Here is a 25822-nt window from a genome sequence, read left to right as displayed (position 1 = left end):
TGCTTAAACCATCAGTAAAAAGGGAATTGAACAAAAACCACGACCCATGCCCCTGAGGAGGCAATATAGGTATATTTCCCATTCGGCAGGCATTGCAACCAAAGCAATAATTTTAGAGGAGCTGGGAACATTACTCTGAAATTATCAATCGCAGCTCCCTGTTTTGTGTATCAGAGCCCCCAAATTATCAGCCACAAGTTAAATCAGCCTGCAAACATCAAAGCTGCGGGAATCAGATCCTCAAAATCCTACAGCATCATGATTTTATTGTCTCTCTCCAACTATTTGATGGAATTTACTCCTCTCAAAGAGGGGTTGATTTATAGACTCTCTTTAAATAGTGAAAATGATCTCAGGCTGAAAATTTTTTCTGCAATGATTGTGGCTAAGTGCTGGAACAGGTTGCCCAGAGAGGTTGTGGAGTCTCCATCCTTGGAGATTTTCAAAACTCAGCTGCACAAGACCATTACCAACCTTCTCTAACTTCAAAGTTCTCCCCACTTGGAGCGGAGGCTTGGTCCAGAGACCTCTAGAGGTCCTTTCCAACCTAAATTATTCTGTCACTCTATGATACGATCCTCCCCAACGTACATTTTATAGATCAGATGCCTCTTTTGTGGTTGGTGTATAGTAAAGCCATCTGTGCTTTAAAACAGCTTTAATCTGGCTTAGAATATGAAATTATTACGGTTTCTCCTGTGCAACAGAAGACTGGCACTATCATTCTTTCTAGTAGATATTTCAGTTGCAAATAGTATTTCGCAAAAAGCAAGACTTTAATATAAATGGACGTTCAAGTATCGTCCCCTCTCAAATACATGTAGTTAAAGAATAGGGTTTTGAATTCACATAAAGACCAGTATTTTCCCTGAAGCGGTGGCTATCATGCCTATGAATTAGGGGTGTTCAGAAAGTTTGACTTGACTTGACCCTTTGGCTTTAAAGAGAACAGATCTCGGCTAAAGCTTTTGAGAATCTCACTCACAGAGAAGTTTTGAAGCAGGGATAAGAAAATAATGAGCCAACAGGAACGTCTGGGTGCTAGAAATCATGAAAAGAGATTGATGCTGTAAACTGCGCTACAGTTTAACTCAAAAATGTTAATATAGGCCAAGTAATCCAATTTTCTCACCTTGATGAAATCACTGTTGTGTAATCTTGTGAGTGACTCCTAAGCCTGATGCTGGATCACAGTGATGTGATAAGTGAGGAGGTGGATAAAGTCTCATATTGGCGTTCCAGGTTCAGCACTGAGACAACAATAAACTCTGTGTCCAAAGAAAGACAGTGTCCTCTGTGACCTACTAGTCTACACAACTCATGGATGATGTCATGCCACGCATTTAAGCTTTTTAAGTGTCTCTAAGGCATGAAATAAGCTTGTTTTGTGGTCAGTGACATTCTCCTCCAATAAGCAAGACAAAGCATGGAATGGAGATTATTAATTGTTTAATAGGAGCTGATAGAAGCAATTAACTAAATAAGGGGTAGTTGTACACTGAACCATGTTTACCAGGCAGAAGAGGGCAGAAACTGCAAGGCGGAGGACTGAAACACTTGATGAACACACTTCTTGTTGCATTTTATTCGTTCTTAGGTATAAACCATATGAAGAAATGCCAAAAGTGGCAAGATTTCAGAAGGGTCTGAGAATCCCAGTTCTGAAAATCAGGGCCCTGATGAAGGCCATCAAAATGATGAGAGATTTAGTCATATGTGGCTGGGATGACCTGTGAGGATGCTGGATTAAAGGAAGGGTTTGTGCACTGCTTGCTTAGTCCTATGAGAAGAATTAAGGACCTGGGGGTGTTGGTCGACAGCCGGCTGAACATGAGCCGGCAGTGTGCCCAGGCGGCCAAGAAGGCCAATGGCATCCTGGCCTGTATCAGAAATAGTGTGGCCAGTAGGAGTAGGGAAGTGATCGTGCCCCTGTACTCGGCACTGGTGAGGCCGCACCTCGAATACTGTGTTCAGTTTTGGGCCCCTCACTACAAGAAGGACGTCGAGGTGCTGGAGCGTGTCCAGAGAAGGGCAACGAGGCTGGTGAGGGGTCTGGAGCACAAGTCTGATGAGGAGCGGCTGAGGGAACTGGGGTTGTTCAGCCTTGAGAAAAGGAGGCTGAGGGGAGACCTCATCGCTCTCCACAACTCCCTGAAAGGAGGTTGTAGCGAGGTGGGTGTTGGTCTTTTCTCCGAAGTAACAAGCGATAGGACGAGAGGAAATGGCCTCAAGTTGTGCCAGGGGAGGTTTAGATTGGACGTGAGGAAAAATGTCTTTACTGAAAGAGTGGTTAAACATTGGACCAGGCTGCCCAGGGAAGTGGTGGAGTCCCCATCCCTGGAGGTATTTAAAAGACGTGTAGATGAGGTGCTTAGGGACATGGTTTAGTGGGCATGGTGGTGTTGGGTTGACGGTTGGACTCGATGATCTTAGAGGTCTTTTCCAACCTCAATGATTCTATGATGCTATGATTCTAAGGTACCCTTTCTTGCTTTTGAGATGGCAAGTGATCTTTCCCAGTTTAGCAATGGTCCCCAGCATAGTTTTGGCCCAACACAAGTAGCAGTGGTGTAAATAAGTCCTGCACACCCTTTGAGGATTAGCCCAGGCCGGGAACCATTCCCCAGAGGCGGTTTGGATGCAGCCTCTTGTTCTGGAGGAGTTTGATGCCATGGAAGCAGCCAGACGAAGCTGTGGTATATCAGCACCTGGATGGGGCTCCGTAGTTACTACTTTGATACTCGAACTAGGAACAATAATTATCCATCTGTGAATCCTTACCGCTAACTTGCAACGTTATGACAAAGAAAAAAATCGCTAACAAATGTTGATATTGAGCACGTTAATTGCGATGGCAACTGTAAGTTTGATTTTGATTTTTTTAATAGACAGCATTTTACTTTCATGCTCCCCTGTTGCTTGAGCGCTGCATCTTATATTTCTTTTATATCTGTTAGAATGAAAATAATTCATTAAAATTAAAAAAGCGGGCCAAAGCCGCAGCTGGTGTAAATTGCTAGGGCCCTGTGGATGCCAGCTTGCTCCAGCTGAGATCTGGCCTTACATAACCTCATTTTAAGGGTACGTTCAGGCAGCCTCCGCTGCAAGCCTTCCAGCTGAGCAGTTACACATGTCCTCATTTCCTCCCTTCCAAGGAGTGGGCTTTTAATCTGTAAACACCCTCTGGTGCATAGGGATAATGGCCCCTTGCAAGAGTTAGCAGGAGTGCCTGCGGAGGAGACAGCAGGAGGGTAAGCCGTCAGCCAAATAACTCGCCCCATCCCACCCCTCTTCTTCCAGGAGTGAGCACCTGGGAGGAGGCTGGTGCCACGGGATGGTGAGGGAAATGGTGTCCATCCGTACGGTGTGCGTTGCTACCATGACACCTAGGATATAACCATACTGCCATGGCAAAGTAGGGTTGTCAAGAGAGAAGTGGAAGAGGTTATTGAGATGCCGGGAAGGGTGTTGTACCTGTTGCCCTCCTGGGCTTGATAAATCCTACTCATCCAAAGGGGCATGTAAGGTGCTGCAGGTGTAAGTTGCAACCTACTCAGCAGAGTTAATTTTCTGAGCTCCTCCTTTCCCTAGAGGTCTGCTTCTGACTTTTCAAGCATGCTCTCCCATTTTTCAAGCCAGCGTTTGCTTCTCTGAAAGCAGTAGTAGGCTTGGCTGTGCTTGGTCAAGAAGCGTTTCCCAACCTGGAGTTGCTGGGAGTGGACTGAGTACCTCAAATCCTATTCCTTTCCATCTTTCCATATACCTATACCAGCAAACTAGGCAATTTCAAGGCCTGCTCTTGGGCACTGTAACTTCATCATGCTGCTACGTTGTCAATATAATCACTAGATTGGTCAAGGCTTACTAGCACTCTGCCAAGTAATCATAACCTGGGCAGGGTTCAGGACTCCATAGGGGTCAGGGATCATTCCCAATACTGAGTACGAAGGCAGCTACCTGGTTTTGGGGGATGAGAGAGTTCATTTCTGTGGTCAGTCTGGGCCTATTGGCCTCAGGAAAAGTGATCAGGCCCCTGTCCTTTGTTGACTATTGTAGATATAGTCTGAGATTCCTGACCTTGGTCAGCTTGTGGTTGTGTGGGACAGGCCGTCAGGACTCTTCCTTCCTCAAAACATAGCCTAGGGCCTGTGCTGTCGTGCCTTTCCATGCTCCTGCAACCCTCTTACACATCAGCATCCTCTTTGTTTCAAGCCAGCCTGTTGCCTGAGGCATCCTCCTACACTTTCTGCTGGTGATACTCAGAGCCTCCTCTGTAAATCAAAGAGTGCCAAGGCACAGGCAGGTTCCTGTAATAGTTCACCCTGTTAAACTGTCAGCACCGTCTCTGGCAATTTTGGCCAAGGCCAACTAGCATTGATGTAGCCACGTGGAGTCAAGTCATGACAGCTGGCCAAGGACAAAGGCTGGTCTTTGGTCTGCTTTGTTTAACGATATGGACAGAACCTCTGACTCCATAATCCTATCTCTGGACATTTCTGCTACAGTCCTTGCTGAGACCGCTGAGCAGCCTTTGGCATCCACACGAAGCATCTTTGTCCATAGCACTTAGGGTGGGCTTTTTTTTAATAGTAGGAGCATCTCCTTTTCTCCCTCCTGGTGGCGTCCTGGGGCTCTCTCCAAAGACCACGTTTCTGGAGCCGATGGCTTTGGCTCCTTAAAAACGCGCTTTGGCGCAGGGACAGCAGTGACTATGCCCCGCGCAGTTTGTGTGCTACTGCGACATACGTAGTAAATAAGCGTGAGGGTAATTATACCAACAGGAATTCTGGGAACCCTGCCAGAACGGAGGGGACAGCCAATCCTTTGTGCATTTAAAGAAAATTGCCCCGAATCCCCCTCCCAACCCCAAATTAGTTCTATCTCTTGAAGCCATGATGGCACTTAGAACTAAAAATACATATATACACACAAATACACACACTTGTATATAAAAATAGCCAGCATTCAAAAAATAAAAAGGCCAAAGTTAGGCTCCTGTATCCAAAATTAAGCTCTTAAATAAATAAATTAGCCTGATTTTCAGAAGCACAGAGCAGTGAATGGCTTTCACTGACATAAGAGGAAGCATCGTGTTGCTAAAGATTGAAGATCAGGCCTGAATATGGATTTGAAAGTCTAATTATAGAATCCTGTTTGCTACCAGCTTGACCGAGAACAACAAATTTCAGGTGAAATGACATCGATTTTTTTTTTTCCTCAGAGTTTGTCTACACTTAAGCAGTGTTAGTAAAGGTAGGAGAAAGCCCTCAAACAAGTAAATAGAATACCACAAAGAAGAAACAGATATACTGGAATAAAACTGCTTACACTGGCGCTGTACATTTGTGTTTGGAAAAAGGGTTAAGCATTACCAATGTTACAGCCGGGTGAAATTTTATATTGATTAATTAGACAGGTATTTATTAGTTGTTGAAAGCCTACCAGGTAGAAAGACTGCTTTTCGCAGTTACTCTCGCACTTTCTCTGCTGAAAACTCACAATCGACTGGCATCAAGGAGGAAAGGGTTTTTACTCCCCCCTTTCCTCTCTTTGTCGGACTTGGGTCTGAAGGATGCTAAAGAGAGGGCACCATATTTTTGCATGGACTGAAAAGAGAGTGCAAAGGGACTCTCATTTCTGAGTTCATTTCCCTTCAGCTGCAAATGGTCCTTGCAGCTGTTTTGCTCCTGCGCTGTTCATTTGGGAGGCCGTGACCTTTTGCTGGCCAAAATTATGCCAAGAGATTCCCGAGGTCACAGTCCCATGTGGCAGTTGGACAGGGACAGATTTGTCCTTCTGGGTCTTCCAGTACAGATCAGATTGGGCAGGTCTGAGCTTTACGGTGTCAAGGAAGTATGTGGACCCTGGGTGGAGGACCATCAGCAGGCAGAGTGATGCTCCACTCATGGGTTTGTGTTGTGGTGTTTAGAGGCTGGGGACAGCACTAAAAGAACTGGGTTCTTCTGCCAGAAGACTTTGGGAGAGCCCTTTCGATGCTCCATGACTCAGTTTCCCCATCTATGGAAGGGGCACAATACAGTTGACCTTTGCAAAAGGCTGTGGGCTCAACAGCCAAGAGAATTTGGTGTTACTGTCATTGCCATTGTTCTGGCCATTGATGGAGACAGGATGGGAGACAGCATAAATACATTTATCCAATGCATTTTTACGTCCTTTTATGCGTGCTGCCTCCATGAATAGGTGGCATGTCCTCCCACTGTGGCCAGTGAGAAACATTCATGCTTAAACTGTGTGGATGGTGGTGAATCCCTAGAGATCAAGGAGAAATCATTGCAGGACGTGGTGTCCCTTCTGTTAGTTTCTTAATCTTTTCGAGTGACTCAATGCCATTGTTATAGCTTGGTTCTGCCAACCTGGAGCGCTCGGAAAAATAAAGACAGTCTTAAAAATAATCAAAAACTGGAGACAGCTGGTGGGGACAGCAATGTGGAAGAGTAGAGGTCTAGCAAATGTGAGCTGTGAGAAGGGACTGAAAGAAATTGGGTTTTTTTAGTCTGGAGAAAGGAAGACTGAGGGTTTACATGGTAACTAGGTGCAAACAGGTAAAAGACTGCTGCAGGGTGAAAATGAATAAATTCTTCTCCTTGTCCATGGCTGGGATCATGAGAAATTAGTGGCTTAAACTTCAGAAGAGTAGTTTAGTTTTCATGTACTAGCAGGAATGGGAGCTTCTGGGAAGGGAAGGCGATGCAAGACTACAGGACAGATTTGGTAAATATCTCTCTGGCAGAGGTGACGCTGTCTTTGCCCAAAGGCACTTGGGCAGCACCTTATGGGCACCACCACCTTGGTTTTCGGCAGCCCTGTGTCACTGATATTATAAAAACCAGTTGCACGCTCCTTTTCTCTGCTTTGTACTTGAGCCATTACAACTCACTGTCCCCAACTTTGCCTTTCCAGCTAAACTACATTTATTTAATTGCTTGCATGCGTGAAGGGAAGGCAGGATTCCTGTGTCATCCTGCAGCTTCTGGGGCTGGGGTCTTTCAGGGAAATGCCGAGTACATGTGGTGGCCTTGGGCATACTGGGGAGTGGGAGGAGGACTGGTGTCCACGGGAGAGCAGGTGGTCCACAGGCATTTCCACCCCATTCGGGCTCTGCTGGGAATGTCACACCAGTGTCACCAGTGTCGTATGTGACTGGCGTAGCATTTTCTCGAGTGTCGAGCCCCATCTGGTGGCTTTCCTGCGACATTTTTTGTGTCCTTGTGTCTTCTTTCGGGATTTTTCGTCTCCTGTGCTTCCGAACTGCGAACGGGAAGGAAGGACAGGGTGCTTGAGAAAGGGCAGGGCTTGCAGAGCTACCTTTGCTTCTCTCCCAGCTCCCTGTCCCTGAGTGTAATTTGGAGATACAGAGGCTGTCGAGGCTTATGTCCTTTCTTCCTGCTCTTCCTTGCTGTGCAATCTCACCCCGAGTGGCAAGGAATGATCTAATCGTTTTGGCGAAACCCCAGTTTGTGCTGTGAGCCCCTCCCGGAGCCTTCAGAAGGCATTTCATCCCACCGTCATGCTGGCATCTGAGGTGGGACAGATGAACGGTCCCAGGAGGGGACATTTCTATCCATTGACTAGCTCAGATGACCAACTTTAGGGTCGGCATTAGGTGAAATGATTCCCATCCCAAATTTCAGAGCACAAGGTTACAGCCACCGCTCAGGATGAGAAGGAAAAAGACCCAATATTAGATCATTAATATCAGTAAGCATTAGAAAGGACTCTGTTAGGAGACGCTTCCTTTCTTAAATGGCATGAGTCCTGTGACATCTGGGCACCTTGTGCTACCCTGACTGGATCACCTCCATTTACAAAGGTTGGCCAAAGGTTCCCTGAAGGGAAGTTGTGTCCCCACGGTGAGGTTTGCAGTTCTCCTTGCACACCTGATATGGAAACAGAGGCAACAGAGCGGTACCTGTCCATGCATGAGACACCTCCTTCTAGTCCAACATTGCCCAAAGTCTCAATAGTTGACCAGTGGCAAGCTGTGGCCTTCTGCATTTGTGGGTCACACATGTGCTGAAGGTGAAGGTGGCGTCTCATTGTTCCACCTGTGATGAAATAGGGTCAAATCTCTGGGGTCCGTGGGGGAAGCCCCTTACTACAGTGCCAAAGGGGCTTAGATGGTCTGTCAAGCCACTGCCAAGTGTCATGACCAGCATTTGTCAAGTAGCTTCTCCTCTCCTTATCATGAAAACAAAGTGAGGGAGTTGTTTTCTTGTGCAAATGTTTCATGACCATTTCCTAGCCCCACACTTCACATTTCGGTGGTGCAAGTCGAAGGTTTCCTACTCTTGCAATACAAAAGTGGTCTTCAGATCTTGCAGGAGATGATAGTTTTAGAGCTGTGTAGACACCTGTGTCTACCCCAGATTCTCTTTCTCTCAGACAACCTCCCTTTCCCCAAACAACTGGCCCACAGCCCCATCCTCCTCAGGTTTTGATGCATGCCAAAGTCTCACACTCAGCTTTTCCTCCTGTTTCCTGCAGGTATATCCGAACTATGTACCTAGGGATCCAGAGCCAGAGGCGGAAGGAACACCAGCGGCGTTTCTACTGGGCTATGATGTACGAATATGCAGACGTAAATATGTTGCGCCTCCTGGAAACTTTCCTCGAGAGCGCCCCTCAACTGGTGCTACAGCTCTGCATAATGATCCAAAAGAACCGTGCAGAAACATTACCATGTAAGTGGCCCCCTCGTCCCCCCCCTTCCCATCCTCCCGGCCTCCCCCTCTGATCCCATGCTCAGCTGCCGATGGATGTTTTGCTAACCGTCCGCCCTACGCAACCTGGCGTGTGAGGGGCTGCCACTTGGGACAAATCTCATTCCAGCTCCGCGCTGTGTTCGCTGGGTAAAATTTCTGCTCATTCCGCTGAGAAACAAAACAGGATCAGTCAAAAGACGAGATGCAGCTCTTCCACACCCAGTCCAGTCTAAAGAAATGATGGTGTTGTCAGGAGGAGGCAGGCAGTCTCTGCTGCTATGGCAAGTGTCGCCATTCGTTTGCCGCCTGGCACTTGGCAAACACAATCATTCCCTGCCTCAGTTTCCCTCCTTACATAAGTAGGATGATAAAACTCGCCAGATTTGAATTTGTGTTGCGAGGACAAACAGTTCAATGCCTGTGCAATGCTCTGATGGTGTGAAGTGTAGTATAAGGGGGTTTTTTAATAGCTAAATGCTGTAGGACCTTTTCTGAAGAGTGCCCAAGAATTAAGGTTTAGTCATTGGTACCATCGTTCTCAGCAAGTCGAAGAAAAGAGAGGGGGGAAGGCAGTGGAGGGGGTTGTGTAGAGACAGAGATGTTGTAGTGCAGGTATCATTGCAAAGGTAGATAGATGAGCAGAGGCTTGGAAGCAACCACAGAGAAGAGTTTGCCAATTCTGATGTCCTTTGCTGCAGTGATGTCCTGGAGCATGGAGCTTCTACCCCAGTCAAGGGGCATATGCCCCTGTCCCAGCCCTGGGGCGAGCAGCTCTACCAGCCCACGCCCATGGGAATGCTGGCTGCCTAAGAGTCACCAGCTCAAGGGAGAACTGTCCTTTCCAAGGACCAACAGTGGTACCAGCTGATGAGCTGCTGGGTTATTCAGCTCCTGCTCAATCCACACACCAGGGATGACACTCAGATTATGCTTCCCAAAGACAGCCTGTTTGTGGCATGCCATTTCTGGCAGACCTGAGGAGTTTCTTGGAGCTGGGGTTGGAACTTGGCAGTTCTTCAGGGTTAAATTTTGCTAGTTGGACCAAGGTCACCACTATCTAGAGCATCAGTAAGTTGGACTGCTCTCCCCTTCCTCCATGCTTTAAGCATGTCCATCATAGTTGTTTAGAGAGGCCTCCCTTCTCCTATTTATGCAGTCTTTTTCTGAAACCTCTCATCACGAGCTCTCCAGGCCTCCAAAGTGCTGACATGATGAACATGCCTTTCTACAACTCCTGCTAGAACTGCTCACATTTGCCAGCACCCTTTTCCTGCTGCTTCCAACATTATTAACTCTACTAAAAATGTATAAATCATAACCTAAGAGGCTTGCCAGGGCGTTATGCAGATTGTTGGACTTGCTACAGAAAGCACTGGGTGAAGTTTGCTGGCCTCTGTTGTGCTGGAAGTCAGACACCACGGCCGAATAATCCCTTTAGGCTTTCAAATCTGCGTCTCTTTCAGTTTGCCACTTCCAGGCATGGCTGCCTAATCCACCGAACAAGCTGCATCATTTTCCAACCCCCCCCCCCCCTTCTTCAGCTATGCAGTTCCTCCGTTCCTCCACCACACCAAGCAAGCTGCGCTCTCTTCCAAGGCAATGCACGTCCCCGCCTGCCTCCCGGAGCCCTGGAGGGCTCTTAGCCTGCCACGCTCCAGCAGCCAAGCTCTCAGGGTCCCCAGTGCACCTTTTCCCTCCCTCCCCCCCTCCCTGTGCCAGAGATGCGGTCGCACATCTCGGGGCTGCGTGCTGAGCGGCGGGCGCTGCTGATGGATACGAGCAGCAGAGCTTGCTCAGTGCTCCTGACTCAGGTGCAAGGCTTCCTAGAGCTCCTCCATGCCCGTTCAGTGCTTCTGTCTTCCTCCTCCTCCCGGCCAGTACATAATTATGTAAAAGGAAATTAAATGCAGAGAGGAGCCGTTATGAAAGGGAGCATCAAAGATTTCCCTTAAAGCAGGCAGAAACCAAAGGAAGATAGATATTGTTAGGAAGACAGTGTGTTTAAAAATCAAATCAAGTCTCTCCTGGCTCATCGTGTCTGTGTGAGCGTGGCTCGTTACACGGTACAGGAAGAGGCCAGTTCTGCCTCTGAACAGCGACAGTATCAGCTGCGTCACTGAGGGATGCATGCTGGCAAAACAGCCCACAGCAGGGCTTATAAACCCAAGTACAGCCCGTGCTAGTATGTCCAGACTCCGGCTATTTCCATATGGTTCACACAGTCTCTTATGGATTCATTTAGTGCTACAACAAGGTCAATTTACCATTTTATATGGCATACATCCCTCCTCCAAGCCTCAGTCCTCCCTGCTCTTAAGACTGCAACGCCAAGCCCAGTGCAGGAAGCCAAGCCAGGCTCCAGTCTTCTCCAAATGGGTCAGCTAATGTCCCCTTCTCCTATTTAAGGAGCTGTAGAAGGGCTATCCGGAAATTTTGCTTTTTTCTTCTAGTTCCCATATTAGGGTAGCTGTTGAGGTAAGAAGAATGAATACACTGGAGGTCTTTACTCAGACCCAGAGCGTCTCCTCCAGAGATGTTTAGGAGCATGGTGACAGAAAGGGCTGATCTTGCCTATTGTGGTTGCAGTGAGTAGGGGAGCACTGCGAGGACTAGTAGAAGGGGATGCGATCAGGCTAACATTTAATTTCCTGGTTTCTCTATCTATTGGGTGGGCAGAAGAAAGAAAAGCCTTACCATGCCTTGCAAGAACCATTTTACCCTGAGGGGTACCTGTTTGAAAGGGTTGGGTGGAACCTGTGTTTATTGCTCCTTCAGTGCTCAAAGAATGGACCAGTTTCACCAAGGAGCCCCTGCTCACCCAAGAGTTAGCATGGTCTGACACCACCAGCAGCAGAAGTGCTGGAGCTGGAATTTGAGGTCAAATCTAAGCTTCAGTAAAGCTTGGGACAACCCCCCCTGAGATTTCATGATGGTCTGGTTTCGTTCCTTCATCATATCCCTAGCACAAGACAGACCAGATCCCAGATTAGCTGCCAGCACCCGATGACTCGGGAAGAACAGAAAATAGCACAGGGAGAAAAGAAGTAAGAACTCGGTGTACTCCGTCGGGTGAGCAGATATGACCTGGAAAGTGCACGCTGAGAGCCTGAGCTGGAGTACTTTGTGCTGGGACAAATGGGTCGACATCAGCTCCTGAACATGCATGTGGCAGAAGCTGGTGTTGGTATGCAGGTCCTTTGCGAGCGATTCATCTGCTACAACCACAGCTATGTGGGTCCAAAACAGAATCAATGGAAGGTGGGGGAGGTAGGATGCCTCCAAAACATGGATCAGCCCGTGTCCAAAGCAGCTGAAGGAGGTGAGGTGAGATGCTCGCCCTCCAGCAGTGCCTTTCTCCAGGGAATCTAGACAGAACCTAGGTGATGCATTTAGACCTAATCCTTAGGGTTAGGCAAGAGGAGGTGGTGGGACTCTGAAGAGGACGCAGCCCTGTCCCTCGCTCACCTTAACTGTCTCCGAGATTTAGGAGAGGATGGGATGAAATGGCGGCCATGTCTCTCAGATTCCTGGACAGCACTGGCCAGAGGACTCCCCTGATTTAAATAACATGGTGTATTTGTGGGGGGAAACGTAATATTAACGACAACAAAAAAAGCCCAGCAACCCAGATCTTCATTTCGTAATCACTCCTAGCAGATAATCCACCTCACTTCTTGCAGAATAAACCGTCCTTAACCCACTTCACCCTGCAGAGGTGCCTGTTCCTCTGCACTGAATGGAAAGGAGCACATATAACCAGCTTAAAGGAAACACCCAACTTCTAGGCAGTTAGTGAGGTGAGAGGGATTCCAGTTTTTCAGCATAAGTCTCCTCTTAAAGAGGTTTCCTTTTGCTTAATTTTTTCATGTGGCTACTTTAAGACTTAATGCGATTTAGCCGAACCTCTAACGTCCTTCCACTCATGTCACGAGTGCTTTACGCAATGCTTTTGCTGGGAATTTGCCTGCGTGAGGCTGCAGTTTTCAGCGCAGGGTTTCCCCCCACAGAAAAGGACTGTCTGTCCACCGATGCTGTGCCCGTCTCCTCTATAACCCTGCTGTTGATCTGAAAGAGATTTGCAGCGTAAGCCTTCATTATGCAAAGTCCTGTTGAAATCTCTGGGATTTTGTGAGGTGTCTGCACTCTCTGCAGCCCGCAATAAGTAGTCTGAAACTGCTCGTATGTTTAAGAAAAAGCAACATTAGCTTCAGCCTGTCTGGGGGGGTCACATTTTTAAGTGGAGTGATACAAGTTAGGCACTAAAAGGGATTTTAGACATCTCAGCTAGAGATGTGTGTTGGCTGAAGGGTTATTCTGGTGGAGTTCACAAATGATGTAGCCAAATTTTGTTGTGCCTCCCAAAGCAAAGTCCTATCTGTTTCATCATGTCCTCTCTCTTTCTGTACCATGTCTGGAGGCCATTTACGATCAGGGCTTGTCCTTTTTTGCAAGGGCACTCTAAGATGCTTTCCCCTGTCACTTAATTTAGAAAACTAAACTGGTCTTTGTGGGGTATTGGAGGACAAGCAGCAGTGGTGGGTTAGCCGTTGTCCTCACTGCTCCAAGAAGGCATTCCCCGTCGAGCTGGTTTGGGATGAGCCAACCTCAAGTTAAACACTCCTGCACCTGAATGAGAGGTTTCCTGTGTGGGTGATAATGAGTTAAGTCTCATGTGGAGATAAATTTCTCAGTTAATTTTCCCCTGATGGCAGGCTGATAGTTAACCAATAATATGCTGTGAATAATGGATATGCTGTGGACTACATACTGTCTGAAATGTCCTGTTAGATATATTCATAGGGTAGGAAATATCCCAAGGCACCACGACTTGTTGAGGAACGTTTTGAGATCTAAAAGCAAGGCCATATCTAAAGGACAGCAAATGAATGGATTACTTCTTACTCAGTCCTCTTCCCTCTCAGGTCGCAAAGATCAATGTAAGCTTCGTAGCTGGGGCAACCAAGTTAGAAAGGGAGCCTTCAGCCTTCAGTTGCCCAAGGGTGTGATTTTGAAATGTGTTCAACAGTAGCCTGAATCTAACTGAAGAGGCTAAAACTCCCGTGGCTCCACTGAAAGTGGAGAAGAGACTCATTAGACTTGAAAGTTTATCCTACAAGTAGCACTGCTAACCTTGAAGGAGCACTAGAAGTTAGTGCAGGATCCTTCATGCTGGCCTGGGCCGAGCAGGTGCATCCATTGCAGAACCCAGCAGAAATGCAGTTATGGGGTGCAAGTGGACAGGCACCAGCAATGGGCATCTAACATCACCACTGCTGCCCTGTTAGCATGGGTCTGACATGGTTTTGGCTTGGACCAGCTGACTCTGAGCCAAACAATTCCCAAGGACTGCTTGGGAGTAAACACAGACCAAGGACCATTCCCAGCAGGCAGTTAGAAGTGGCCACTTTTGGATGGCAAGGGGCGGAGTATGGATGGGGCCAGGGTGTGCCTGCTGGCCTCAGGGCTGGAGAACAATCCCTGCTAATCTACTAAGAACACCATGGTTCTTAGCGGAGATGCAGCCACAGAGGACTATGGATGGGAGATGCCATGCTGGATGGAAAACCATGTGTGGGGAAAGTGCTTGTTGTGGGGTGTTGCTGCCTGTTTTCCACAGATGTCTTTCAATTTGGGTGTAACTAAATATATACATTCCAACAGTGCTCAAAGATGAATCCAAAACCCCAAGTTCAAATCTCTGTGACCTCAGTACACAAAATTGTCCCCATTTGTGCAAAGTCCCATAACCACAGTTACCCATCATAAATAGGCCATGGTTCACCCTTTCTACACCGGCATCAGATTCCACAGGGCTCAGTACAAAAAAGACCAACGTGTCATCTACACCCTCTGTTTGGGATGGGTGAGACACTGATGCGGGCCTAAGCAAAGTCCTTTTCCTCCAGAAGCAGGAGTCCTTCTCCCTTTTCTGACCGGTGTATTTTTCCTTAGATCCAGCAAGATAACTGCAATGCATGCCTAAAAAAGTCTTTGCCTCATAGAGTCCTCGGTAACAGGAGATGGGGTGGGTGAAAGGTCTACCAGAGTCACACTCTGGGCTTTGGCTTGGGCTGTGAGACAGATCATAAGGAAAAAAGATGCTAAAACTTTGTCCGTGGGGTTGAAGACATATTCTCTCTCCCTCTCTCTCATGCCATTCCTTGGGGAGTAACAGAAATGGGAAACATCCATCACCCAACCCTGGTTCCCTGTGACAGAAGAGGCATGAGCAGAAAAGCAGTTGCTCGTTGCCATGTGGGCAAGGGACCCCACCAGTTGTGTGCTTCCTGAAGGGTCTTGGCAGGGAGGAACCAGGGTAATCTGCTGTCGTGGTTTAACCCCAGCTGGCAACTAAACCCCACACAGCTGCTCGCTCACTCCCCCCCCGGTGGGATGGGGGAGAGAATTGGAAGAGTAAAAGTGAGAAAACTCATGGGTTGAGATAAAGACAGTTTAATAGGGAAAGCAAAAGCCACGCACGCAAGCAAAGCAAAACAAGGGATTCATTCACTGCTTCCCATGGGCAGGCAGGTGTTCAGCCATCCCCAGGAAAGCAGGGCTCCATCACACGTAACGGTGACTTGGGAAGACAAACGCCATCACTCCGAACGTCCCCCCCTTCTTTCTTCTTCCCCCAGCTTTATATACTGAGCATGACGTCATCTGGTGTGGAATATCCCTTTGGTCAGCTGGGGTCAGCTGTCCCGGCTGTGTCCCCTCCCAACTTCTTGTGCCCCCCCCAGCCTGCTCGCTGGTGGGGTGGGGTGAGGAGCAGAAGAGGCCTTGACTCTGTCAGCACTGCTCAGCAGTAACGAAAACACCCCTGTGTTATCAACGCTGTTTCCAGCACAAATCCAAACCACAGCCCCATACCAGCTACTGTGAAGAAAATTAACTCTATCCCAGCCAAAAGTAGCACATCTGCATTGAAAGTTTATCCTGATTCAACCACAGTTTCCCTTTAAATGTTCATCAGCAGACCAAGGAGGCACCTCGCAAAATGCCCAGATAGCTCCCAACACATAAGCAGCTCGCCTGGGAGGCCACTCATATGACTCAAGTGCTTTGCCAGACTGGGGCATATGGCTCTGTTCCTGTCTTCCCCTCCTTCTCACCAAAGCCGGATGACAGATAGCAATTTGGTGCCCTGCTTGAAATGAGTCGCTGGTCTTGGGCCAATTCCCAGCAGCATTAAAAAGCCATCTCCACAGTTGGCAGTGGGCACTGAGGACATCTTGCTCTGGCATGCTGAGAACAGGCCAAGCCCGAGGCACGCTGGCAGTGAGCGGCATGGGGAAAGCTTGTCCTATCATCAGCCGTATTGTCCCAGCGTGGCGGGGAAGGATTGGGTCCAGGAGCCTTTGAAGCCAGTGACGGCTTTTTTTTTTATTCCGATGGGCTTTGGAGCAAGCCCAAAGAAAGACGTCATCCCTTAGCCCATCTCCACCTGCAGCTTCTCCATCCACCACCTTGCCATAGCTCTCGCTCTGTTATTTTGGAGTGCTGATAAAAACCCTTCTGTTCCGTATCATGTGCCACCATCACACATATGACATGCCACAGCCAATAAAGATGAGTCACCATTCACGGGGCAGCACTGGCAGGTAGCCAGCGCTGCCAATTTTAGGCTTTGTAAGACTGTGGTAATCACTGGGAGGGGGTTACATCATCAGAGCGCTACACAAGCATTAGCTCATGCTGTTCCTAGGAGCTGCAGGCCAACTGGGAAACTGAGGCACGGAGAGAGAGGTTTGAGTAGCCAAAGGTCTTGGGGAGGATCTCTATGCTGCAGGCTCCTGGGGAGCGAGTTCATGCCAAACAGATTCCAGGCAGGAAATTAAGGCTTTTTCAGGTAATTTTATGCTGCAGACTTTCTTGGAGACATACCTCTTGTGGCAGATTCGTGATTAGAGCATAGGAAAAGGTGGCTGCACTCTGCTGTGCAATTGGCTAGTAAAATGCATGGAAATTCAACTCTTTTCATCTTCAGGTTGCTCTAGTGTGCAGCTCTGGTGTTCACGTCAGGCATCCAGGACAGCATGCTAGCTCTGGGTAAACAGAGAGCACGTAGACATTGAGATGTGCAAAAAACTTGGGGAAGATGCAGGGGTGATGCTAGGGACTTCTCTGTGTTTCTACCCCTGATGTAGATGGAGCAGTTCAGGTTTATGCAACTGGCTCAAAATTGCTGAGTATTGGAGGAAAGAACTTTCTCGTTTCAGAAACTATCAGTTGTTTTAGATGATTAGCTCGAGGTGACAGTCCTGAGTGCAGCAGATATACTGAGTCAGTGGAAATCTGCTGAAATGACTTTTGTCCTAAGTGGCATTTGACCAACCTCATGCTCTCAGTGCCCTCAGTACGTTCACGTCTTCGCACGGACGCTCACTGATGGGGGATGTCCACCAGGCACGGCTGTTTCCCTATGGCAGGAGCCCGTATCTGAAATAGCCTAAGGTGCAAACAGACGTTTGCAGTAGGGGAACGGATGCATGGTTTGATCTCAGCCTGTCCTTGGGGAAGGTGATGTTCATTAACCTGTTGAAGAGGCAGTCTCAACTCCATCTTGTACACACACGAACTTCTGAGAAGGCAAAAAGACCCAGGATAGACAAGCCAACCTGAGCATGACTTAACCGGTGGATGCTGGCGTGTCATTGAGTTCTGGCCTGCTACACATCACTTAGACTTTTGCAGAGCGTACAAAGCATGGGAAGCAGAGGAAGAAACACGTTCCTGCTATTATCCGTGGAAATCAGTGTCCCTGGTGCCTTCAGCTACCCCACTGCGAGACAGCACCAGCTGCACCACATCCGTTTTTGTCACTTTGTCACTCCCCCTCACAGAAATTCTCTGCCAGACTCACTCTAGTGATGCCAGCCCTGTATACTCTCCAGAAGTGTTGAGATGCTCCTTCTTTTCAGGAGACCAGTCCCCTCACCTGCAATTATGCCGAGACAATTCCACCAATGGCCCCCTACAGAATAACAAAGATTTACAAACCGTAAGGTTAGCAAAGTGTGCACTGCTGACACATCTCCTCTAAACACACTGAATGAAGACCTCTTACCTTGGCCAGTGAGCGTGAACCAAGTTGGGTTTCCTTCCTCTTCTCCATGAGGGCAAAAGCATTTCCAGGACTGGGATGAAGTTGTTTCTCTAATGGCCTGCAAACTTTCTGTGTCCAGGCCAAACCACTAACCAGAGCTGGTTTGCAGGATCCGTGCTTGGTACTGTCACAGACTGTTTGAAACATTGCCTTGATGTTGCCTCGTCTCCAAGGAACAGGCCGTGGGAGCTGTATTTATAGCAGGAAGTTCTTTCACAAAGCCCTGGCAGAAGATGTTGCTTCCCCAATCTGGAGATGAGTCTGTTGGGTTTCATCTATGCTAATAAACTGAAACACATCAGAACATGAGCACAGCCACCAGATCTCGGTCATCCACGTGGTTCAATTATCATCACAGTCCTTGGCACATTTATAGCTCACAGCAGCTAGCACCAACCCAAACAATTCCCAGGCTTGGCTCAGGTGTTAGCACGGGCCAAGAACGATTCCCAACAAGCAGTCTGGATTGGGCCACCCTGTTTTGGAGGCTGAGACAGAATAATGACATGGGTGTAGCAGTCAACAGAATTAGGCTTTGCTCAGTTACTGATCTCTAGGCACAGGGTCCCAGGTTCAAAAGCTGCCCCAGACCTGTGCTAGGGGAAAGAGATTCTCATGGTTACTTTCAGAAGCAAACAGCAGAACTCCTAGGGCTTTCCTTTCCAGTGCTGATGTGCTCCCCTATTTTTCAGGGTATTTTAGTCCCACTTGCAAGATTACAACATCCTTTCAACTTGTGCTAGGCAGATTTAAATTCTTCTCAATGGCTGCGGTTCTCATCTGAATTAAAAAAGAATGCCAGGATAAAGATGCTGTAACAAATATCAAATGTACGGTGTTAAAATGCAAGTATATTGTATGTTTTTGTGGAGTCGTGTTGTTTCATGCCAACTATCCCTACTCAGAACATAGAAATGGGTGGGGAAAGATTTTATTCTAAATCAAGCCATGTGTTGTTTTCCTTAGCAAAGGGTTTTTTCCCCATTTCAGTGCATTCTAGTAGTAGCATAAGGTGTGTTTCTCTTCTAAAGGTTCCTAGCGGTAGAGTTCAAATATCATTAGGTCTGAAAAAATCTCACTGTAGGAGGCTCGTTCTGCTCTTTGCAGAGTGTAAACTGGGAGCGACTCTGCTGGAGTCTGTGAAGAGTTTCAATATACTCAAGAATCTGAGCAAAGAATTGGCCACTAAAAGTTGTGTCTAAAGTGTCCTTCACAAAGAACCAGCTGTTGAATGTGCAACATGATTTTTCCTCCAAGAGTAACTCCTCTTGGATTTTGCCATCTTATTCTTCCCAGTTGAAGTAATCCCGTTAGGGTTTTTTTCTCCTGTTGCTCTGGGAAAGACTATTTTAAATAGGAGTGGGGAAAAAACCTGGATCCCAGCAATCAACAACCACACAACACTGCACATCTAACCAAGAGGCTACCAGAGCAGCACAGTCATACTTGGGTGTCTTTAGTCTCTAGAGATCCATGGTAGATCCATGCTGATGGTGGTGCTTACCTCTCCCTATTAACTATAAAGGTAGCTTAGGTTGACTTTTTTCCCATCTCAGGTGCCTGGTAAGATTTGGATGCCTCTGGGCCATGCTGATGGCCGTGTAGATACAAGGCTCTGCTCAGGCTACTCTGATTTCCAAACTGAGGTCAGAAGCGAATGAGCACAAGAGGAACCAGAAAGTACACCAAGAAAAAGCAATGGAAGTCTATAGAGATGACTTGTACACTTCTCTGCTGGCCGTGTTCCTTTCAGGTTGAACCAGGTTTCTGTGATAGACTCTACTGCCCTGTAATATTGCCTACAAAGAGGGATTTTGCTCTGCATGCGTAGATTTAAATCCTGTCCTTGCTGGAGGTGTTGTCAGGACATCCTGATGGAGCATTTCAAGTGAAATCTCTTGGGCTCTCTCAAGGAGCTTCAAATCCTCTTGTCTGTGGCTGTTCACTTTTGGGGATTCAGGTGGGGTTCTTTTTCAGTGTGATTCTGAGACAGCGGTTAAAGGCATTCAGATTAACAGGAATTTAACTAAAGTCTTTATAATTACAGTGATGACTGTGCAGAGGGTATCTCACTCTGAATAGAGTGGCAATTCATACAGCTTTTGACAAAAATAGACACGTATAAGAGTTCTCGTGCTCTATTTCCAAACAACCTAAACTGTGCCCAGGAAATCATGACTGCTGCTCTCCCAGCACCTTTTCCCTGCAGAATTAGCCCAGGTGATTGGTACCTGGATAAATTTAGACCAGGCGCAGACCAGACCGTCTCTCGTTCCTGTATGTGTGTCATCAGAAGACAGAGGTGCACACAGCTGTTGGTTCTGAGCGTCTCTGTGAACCTCAACGCGGCCCTGCCCACATGAGATTCAGCATGCCCTTTGGAGGATGGACTGGGGAAGGATGCACCAGGGCATGGTGGGAAGGTCCTGGAGAGATACTGGCACTTGCGTAAGATAGCCTGAGTCCTCACTGCTGGGGGTATGGGTTACCAGGCTACGTGAACCCCAATTTAAGTGATAACAGCAGCTATTCTAGTTGGAAACACCATGAAATGTAGCCCCACACCGACATCAAAAACACCATCAGTAAGATTAATGAGATTTCTGGTTTACTAGCCAAAAATCACAAAGGAAAGAACTGTTCTATATTAACACCCTCAAAATAGCATCCACTGAATTTACATTTAGGGGAAGTTTCAAAATGGAAGAGCCATTTCAAAATAAATAGCTTCATGTCATAAATAATGTCATAATAATTAATGTCACATCAAAAGGGACTCCAAAGGCAAGATTAGTCTTGTTGTGTGTCCCCCCTCTCCTCTACTCCGTGATTGCCTCCAGCTTCTTTAGGACTGAAACTATTCACCAAACTCACCCCAGATTCCTGAGTGGTCTTAGACACCTGCCATGCATTGCTCCCCCTGAAAAGTGTGATTTTGAAGTTAATTGCCTTTGACTCCATCATTAGACTCCCATCAGAGACTCTGGTGGCTGGATGGACCTTCAGAAGAGGGCTTTTCTCCATAAGGCAGGGTTTGCCCATCTAGCTGTAGCAGTAGAGTCACGCTGGCATTTTCCTCAGACGTAACTTTGAGAGCATAGCTGAGCCCAGATTCCTAGAAGGATTAACCTATACTGCCAAAATAACATTTTGCTGGCATAAAGCTGTCTACACGTCTGTGTTACACCTTACCTAAGCTCTAGCTGCCGTGCCTGGGCTCCCCAGAGCTGTCTGGACACAGCAGCCACCTGGGTTAATGTACTCTGCCAAAAAGCCCAGCCTGGAAAATCTGATAATATGAGAGGCTCCGTCTCCAGGAGTTGAACCACAGGTCTCCCACATTATTTTTAAAGTGATGAAGGGGATTATATGACCATGTTTGTGATAGGCAGAGGTCTGTGCACGGACTATGTCTATACCTGTAATGCAAACAGTGCTGGAGCCCAAGCACTGGCACTCAAGTGGTTCTGTTAACATGATCTTTGGTACAGTTTTGGCCAGCTAGCCCTTTCCCAAAGCTTTCCCAGGCATGAGAAAATGAGTTCACATAGTCCAGGAGCCATTCCCAAAAGGCAGATTGGATACAACTACTGAGAGAGTTTAATAGTATGGACATGGCAGACTCTGCCAGCTGGGCTCAGGATCAAGGAATAGTCCTGGCTCTGTTTCTCATTTGCTAGTTTAGATGTCACCACAGTGACCCAGGTTCTCTCAAGGCCTGGGTTCCCATGTGCGCTTCTCCCCTCTACTGTTTTTTTATGAGCTGTTATCTGGTGGTGAGCCACTATACAAGATCAAAGATCTCGGTTAGCTAAGTGAGATGAGGCTTGTTTGAAGATCTGTGCATATATAAGGACTGAGATTTCAGCTAAGTGCTGCCAGAAATGTTTCAGCTGTGGAGTGAATGTCAGCAGCTTTTTCGCCTACATAAACAGGTAAAAACTGAGATACCTGTGGTCAGCATCCTAGGAAAGGGGCAAGGCTATTATGGAAAGCAAATAGTGGACTCACATGCCGATAAGGACTGTGTACATGCATGCCTGTTGAGAACAGCCGCCTTCTCATTGATGTAGCAGGAGGATATTGTCTTTCTGCTACCACTTTTTTGAGGATGGTGATAACTGTCTGGCTGTTCAGTGAAATGCAACTTGAATATGTCCTCTGACTGATCATGGCACCCTTCTCTCATCAGGAGGGTGTTGGGGGGTTGTTTTGCCTGCTTGGCCTTCGGTGGTATAAAATCATTGTGCTGCGTCACTTGAATTTGCCCATGTTATGTTGGGTCTGTCAACTTCTGCTCTGCAGGAGCCGATGCTAGCTATTCTGCTCATCTTAGAGCCAGGAACAGGTTTCTCCAACCCTCCTTTCTGCTCTCTTCAGCTTGCTGGGACTCAAGGCTCTCCTCTGAGCTCCTGTGGACAGTTGGTGGATGCCAAACCACTGCTGCCTAGGGTACTTTTCATCTTACCCACTTCTCCTTGTTTGATCATCTCAGTTTGATCATCCACACTCCAGGTAGAGTCAATGGAGAGACAGAGAGGCATTTCCAGAGGGCAACTCATCCCATGTCTCAGACAGCTCTCCTTGGGTGAGATAAACACTGAGGCACATGATGCAAGGAAGATCTTCATTAAGAGTGTTTTAAAAGGCGGGGGGGGGGGGGGGGGGAGCTTTGCCAATCCTTATGTGGTGGGTGATAGCCAACATTTTCAACAGGAGATTTGACACTTCGCTGAGGGTATTCAAGGACAATCCATAACAGAGGGCAGATTATCCCGTTTCTGCTTGGCCTGGGGTGCTTGTGCCTCCTGCAGGAGGATCAGTCGCTGGCTTGCATCCAGGAGAAGATACAAGACTAGATGGCCCCAGGGCCTGAGCCAGTTTGGCAGCTCCTGAGTTCACAGAGGAGATGAATAGGAGGAGACATGACAGAAGCAGCCGAGATAATGAGAGCACAGATCAGATGAATGTGGCCAGGCACCTCTTCTAGCAGTAGAGAAAAAGGGGCATTTGGGAGAACTGAAAGGCAGCAGGATGAAAGGGGAGAAAAGCAAGTCCTTTTGAAACACAATCCATAGCGAACCTGTGGACCTCAGTTCCTCAAGGCAGTGCTAAGGCGAAGGCTGGGGTGGAACTATAAAGAGATCAAACGTTCCTGGGGTCAGTGAGGACATCTTAATTTAGCCAAAAGAAAAGGTTTTAGGAAGCATTCACTTTCAGGACATGAACAAGCCTTTAACTGGCAAGGGGTGGGAGGGCAACTCTCCATGTGAGCAAACTGTTCTGAAGTTGCCTTGCTATGGACTTTCTCACTTTCACAATAAAAGGTTTGGGAACGTGCACGTTCCTCTGGTCTAATGTGGAAAAGCCCTCCTTGTGCTAGCTTGGACATGGACTACCCTGTATAGAAACACAATGCAAGCCTCGTGTCAGGAAGTCCCAGTGGGATTCAGTGGTAGAAGACCACCTTCTTCTTGTCCAGACTTACTTGGAGATTGGTCCCTGAATTGACTTACCTTTGTTTCCTGCCTTTCCCAAACAGTCACCAGCAGTTTTCTATTTCTTATGGACTCGTGACACTGTGTCCTGTGGGAGTCAGATCCCGGGGAGAATGGGGCTGTGATGGTCCTTGGAGGAAGGTCTCAGAAGAGCTCCCTAGCAAAGGAGCAGATGCTGAGGATTTGAAACTCACCTCTTGCCCAACGAAACCAAAACATTTTTCATGAGAAAAGAGCAAAGGACAGGACACCGGTGTAACATGTCTTCCCAGTGTGAGGCTCTGTTTTTTCATCCCTGGTCACTCCAGCTCTGAGTAGAGTACAGAGTTGTCACATAGATGTGAGGAGGCCATTCCCGGGTCAGACTTATGAGTGATGTTCACCAAAGGTGGAATAGTGCTCATCTGCCATAATGGACTGGTGACACACTGGAGAAACTGGTTAAGGAAGTGTCCTGAAATCCTATGAGGAAAATGAATGACAAAATGGTCTATGCAACCCTTTATTATTTATATAATGGTAATAATCCATATTTTTCCATGTTCAAAGTGAAAAGGAAAGAGGGAAAATGAAGGAAAGAAGACAAAAGTCATTCCCTCCTCTGAAAGGAAAGAAAAAAGAAAGATCAAGCATTGAACTCCAGCAGGAACAAATGAAAATCAGACCTGGGGTCCGATTCTGACCCCTTTTACTCTGGGGTAAGAATAAAAACAGATTAAAAAGTAAGGGGGAGCGACTTTCAGGCAATGTTGTTACAAAAGCAGAATCTGGCACGCTCTCTTTTGTATATAAATGCATTTTCACTCCGTGTGCATCAAAGTGAAAGCCTGTTCCTAGATTCATACTAAGCTTCAGGGAGGAACGTGCCACCCAAAGGGGAAAACACGATAACAGGGTTCACAGCACAGAGGCCTGAGCAGCCAGCGAGTGATGGGGAGGAACCGAGACGGGGCACTTGGCATTAAGCAAGCGCTGCCTTTGCACAGGGGTTCATGGAAGGTTTCATGTCGCACTGAATATTTGCTGTCCAGCTCACCTGGGAGAAATGTTGGTATCCCCCCATTTTGTTTTAGTAGAGTCTTCAGGAGAATTAATGTCAGAAAAGAAATAGAGCACCATTTAGGCATCATTTTCAGGTTTAAAGGGACAGGCACCACAGTAAATACTTAGGGAATATGCTACAGTAAGTGCATTCAAATTACTTACAGCCAATAACCTGCAGCTGGATTCGTGATGAAAACTTTACATAGCCCTAGTGAAAAACCTCTCTCCTCAGCTGAACAACACTGCGAGTAAGGGAAAAATGGATATATTGTTCATTTTAAATATGCAATTTTTGGGGGTATGATTTGTCTACAGCTTTTATTAGACTAGTTGTAAAACCATGTGTAATTGCGTAGCATGAGTAGGCCAGGTAGACTGGGATGGCTTTCCATGCACTGTTTTTGTCCCTGCACATATATGGGCTTTAAAAACAGCAATGGCAATTTAAGGGGAGTCATTGTTTTGAGTCTCTCTTATGAATGTGGATTTTTCAAAGACCCTCATTATATTTCTGAGGTGGCCTTTTCTTTTTCTGGGCCATCGGTAGAAATTAGAGGATGAAAACCGAAACAGGCTGAAATTCAGCCTGCCCCTGCGAGCTTCAGCAAGGCTCCAGGGCCTTCCCTTGAACTCAGAGTGGTTCATGCTCCTCTCCTCTGGTATCAGATTGCTACCTGCATTATAGTCTAGTCTACTCATGTTTTCATGATCCCAAGCAATGGGTCTGGTTTCTCCTTCTCAGAAACTCTATTCCTTGGTCCGACACTCTTCTCAGAAAGTTTAGCCTTTTATACAGATGCCTTATTTCCCACTGCTTTCTCATTTCTCTCCACCATTTACTGTTGCTTAGTCTCCGTGCCATGTGTGTTTACCACGGAGGACTGTTCATTAGGTCCCCCTGAGAAAGGCAGAATTACTAAGGCAAGAAGTCAGCATCAAAGCAGTTCAAGATGGTGGGCAAGTTCAGCTCCAGATTCAGACACCTAAACAAAGGTGTCTTCGATGGAGGTGTCTCCATGTGATGGGGGTGTCCAAGCTTCCCTTGTGTTCAGTGGAGTTGTAGGCAATACATGGGTCTAAACAACGACCTTCGTACGGCTCTGGCTCCACTAGTTGTAATGACTCAGGAAACAATTTGGTTGACTTTTGCCTAGTGTCATTTGAGATGCCGTGAGTACCCTGCCTCACCCCAGCTCCCAGCTCAAAAATGTTCTTGTCTTCTCTATGCAAGTTTGTCACATCTGCCAGCTCCACATGGAGGTCTGGAATGTCCTAGAGCATCTCAAATGTTGCTGGATTCCCATCTGTCATGGTTGCACTAAGCCTTAATTCTCCATTGAGTAAAGTAAGAGACATCACTCACCCATGGACACCCCGAGGTGAGTCGCTACAGTAGGAGCTGAATCCTGTGTGAAATGCAAGGTGCACTGTGATGTGAAAGAGATCTG

At 47.3% G+C, this 25822-nt stretch overlaps 1 protein-coding gene across 2 annotated transcripts in view; it reads left to right on the top strand.

Moving 5' to 3' along the window:
* XKR6 (XK related 6) overlaps positions 1 to 25822 on the top strand; it is a 190683-nt gene that overhangs the window by 159768 nt on the left and 5093 nt on the right. For both annotated transcript variants that reach the window (XM_076332580.1, XM_076332579.1), the window contains one exon: positions 8506 to 8702. In XM_076332580.1, coding sequence (XP_076188695.1) covers positions 8506 to 8702 — 197 coding nt within the window. The remainder of the gene's footprint in view (positions 1 to 8505; positions 8703 to 25822) is intronic.

Source organism: Aptenodytes patagonicus, chromosome 3, assembly GCF_965638725.1.
Source record: "Aptenodytes patagonicus chromosome 3, bAptPat1.pri.cur, whole genome shotgun sequence".
NCBI classification, from domain to species: Eukaryota; Metazoa; Chordata; class Aves; order Sphenisciformes; family Spheniscidae; genus Aptenodytes; species Aptenodytes patagonicus.
The sequence above is the reverse complement of the archived record's forward strand: the minus strand, read 5'-3'. Positions and strand labels throughout refer to the sequence as shown.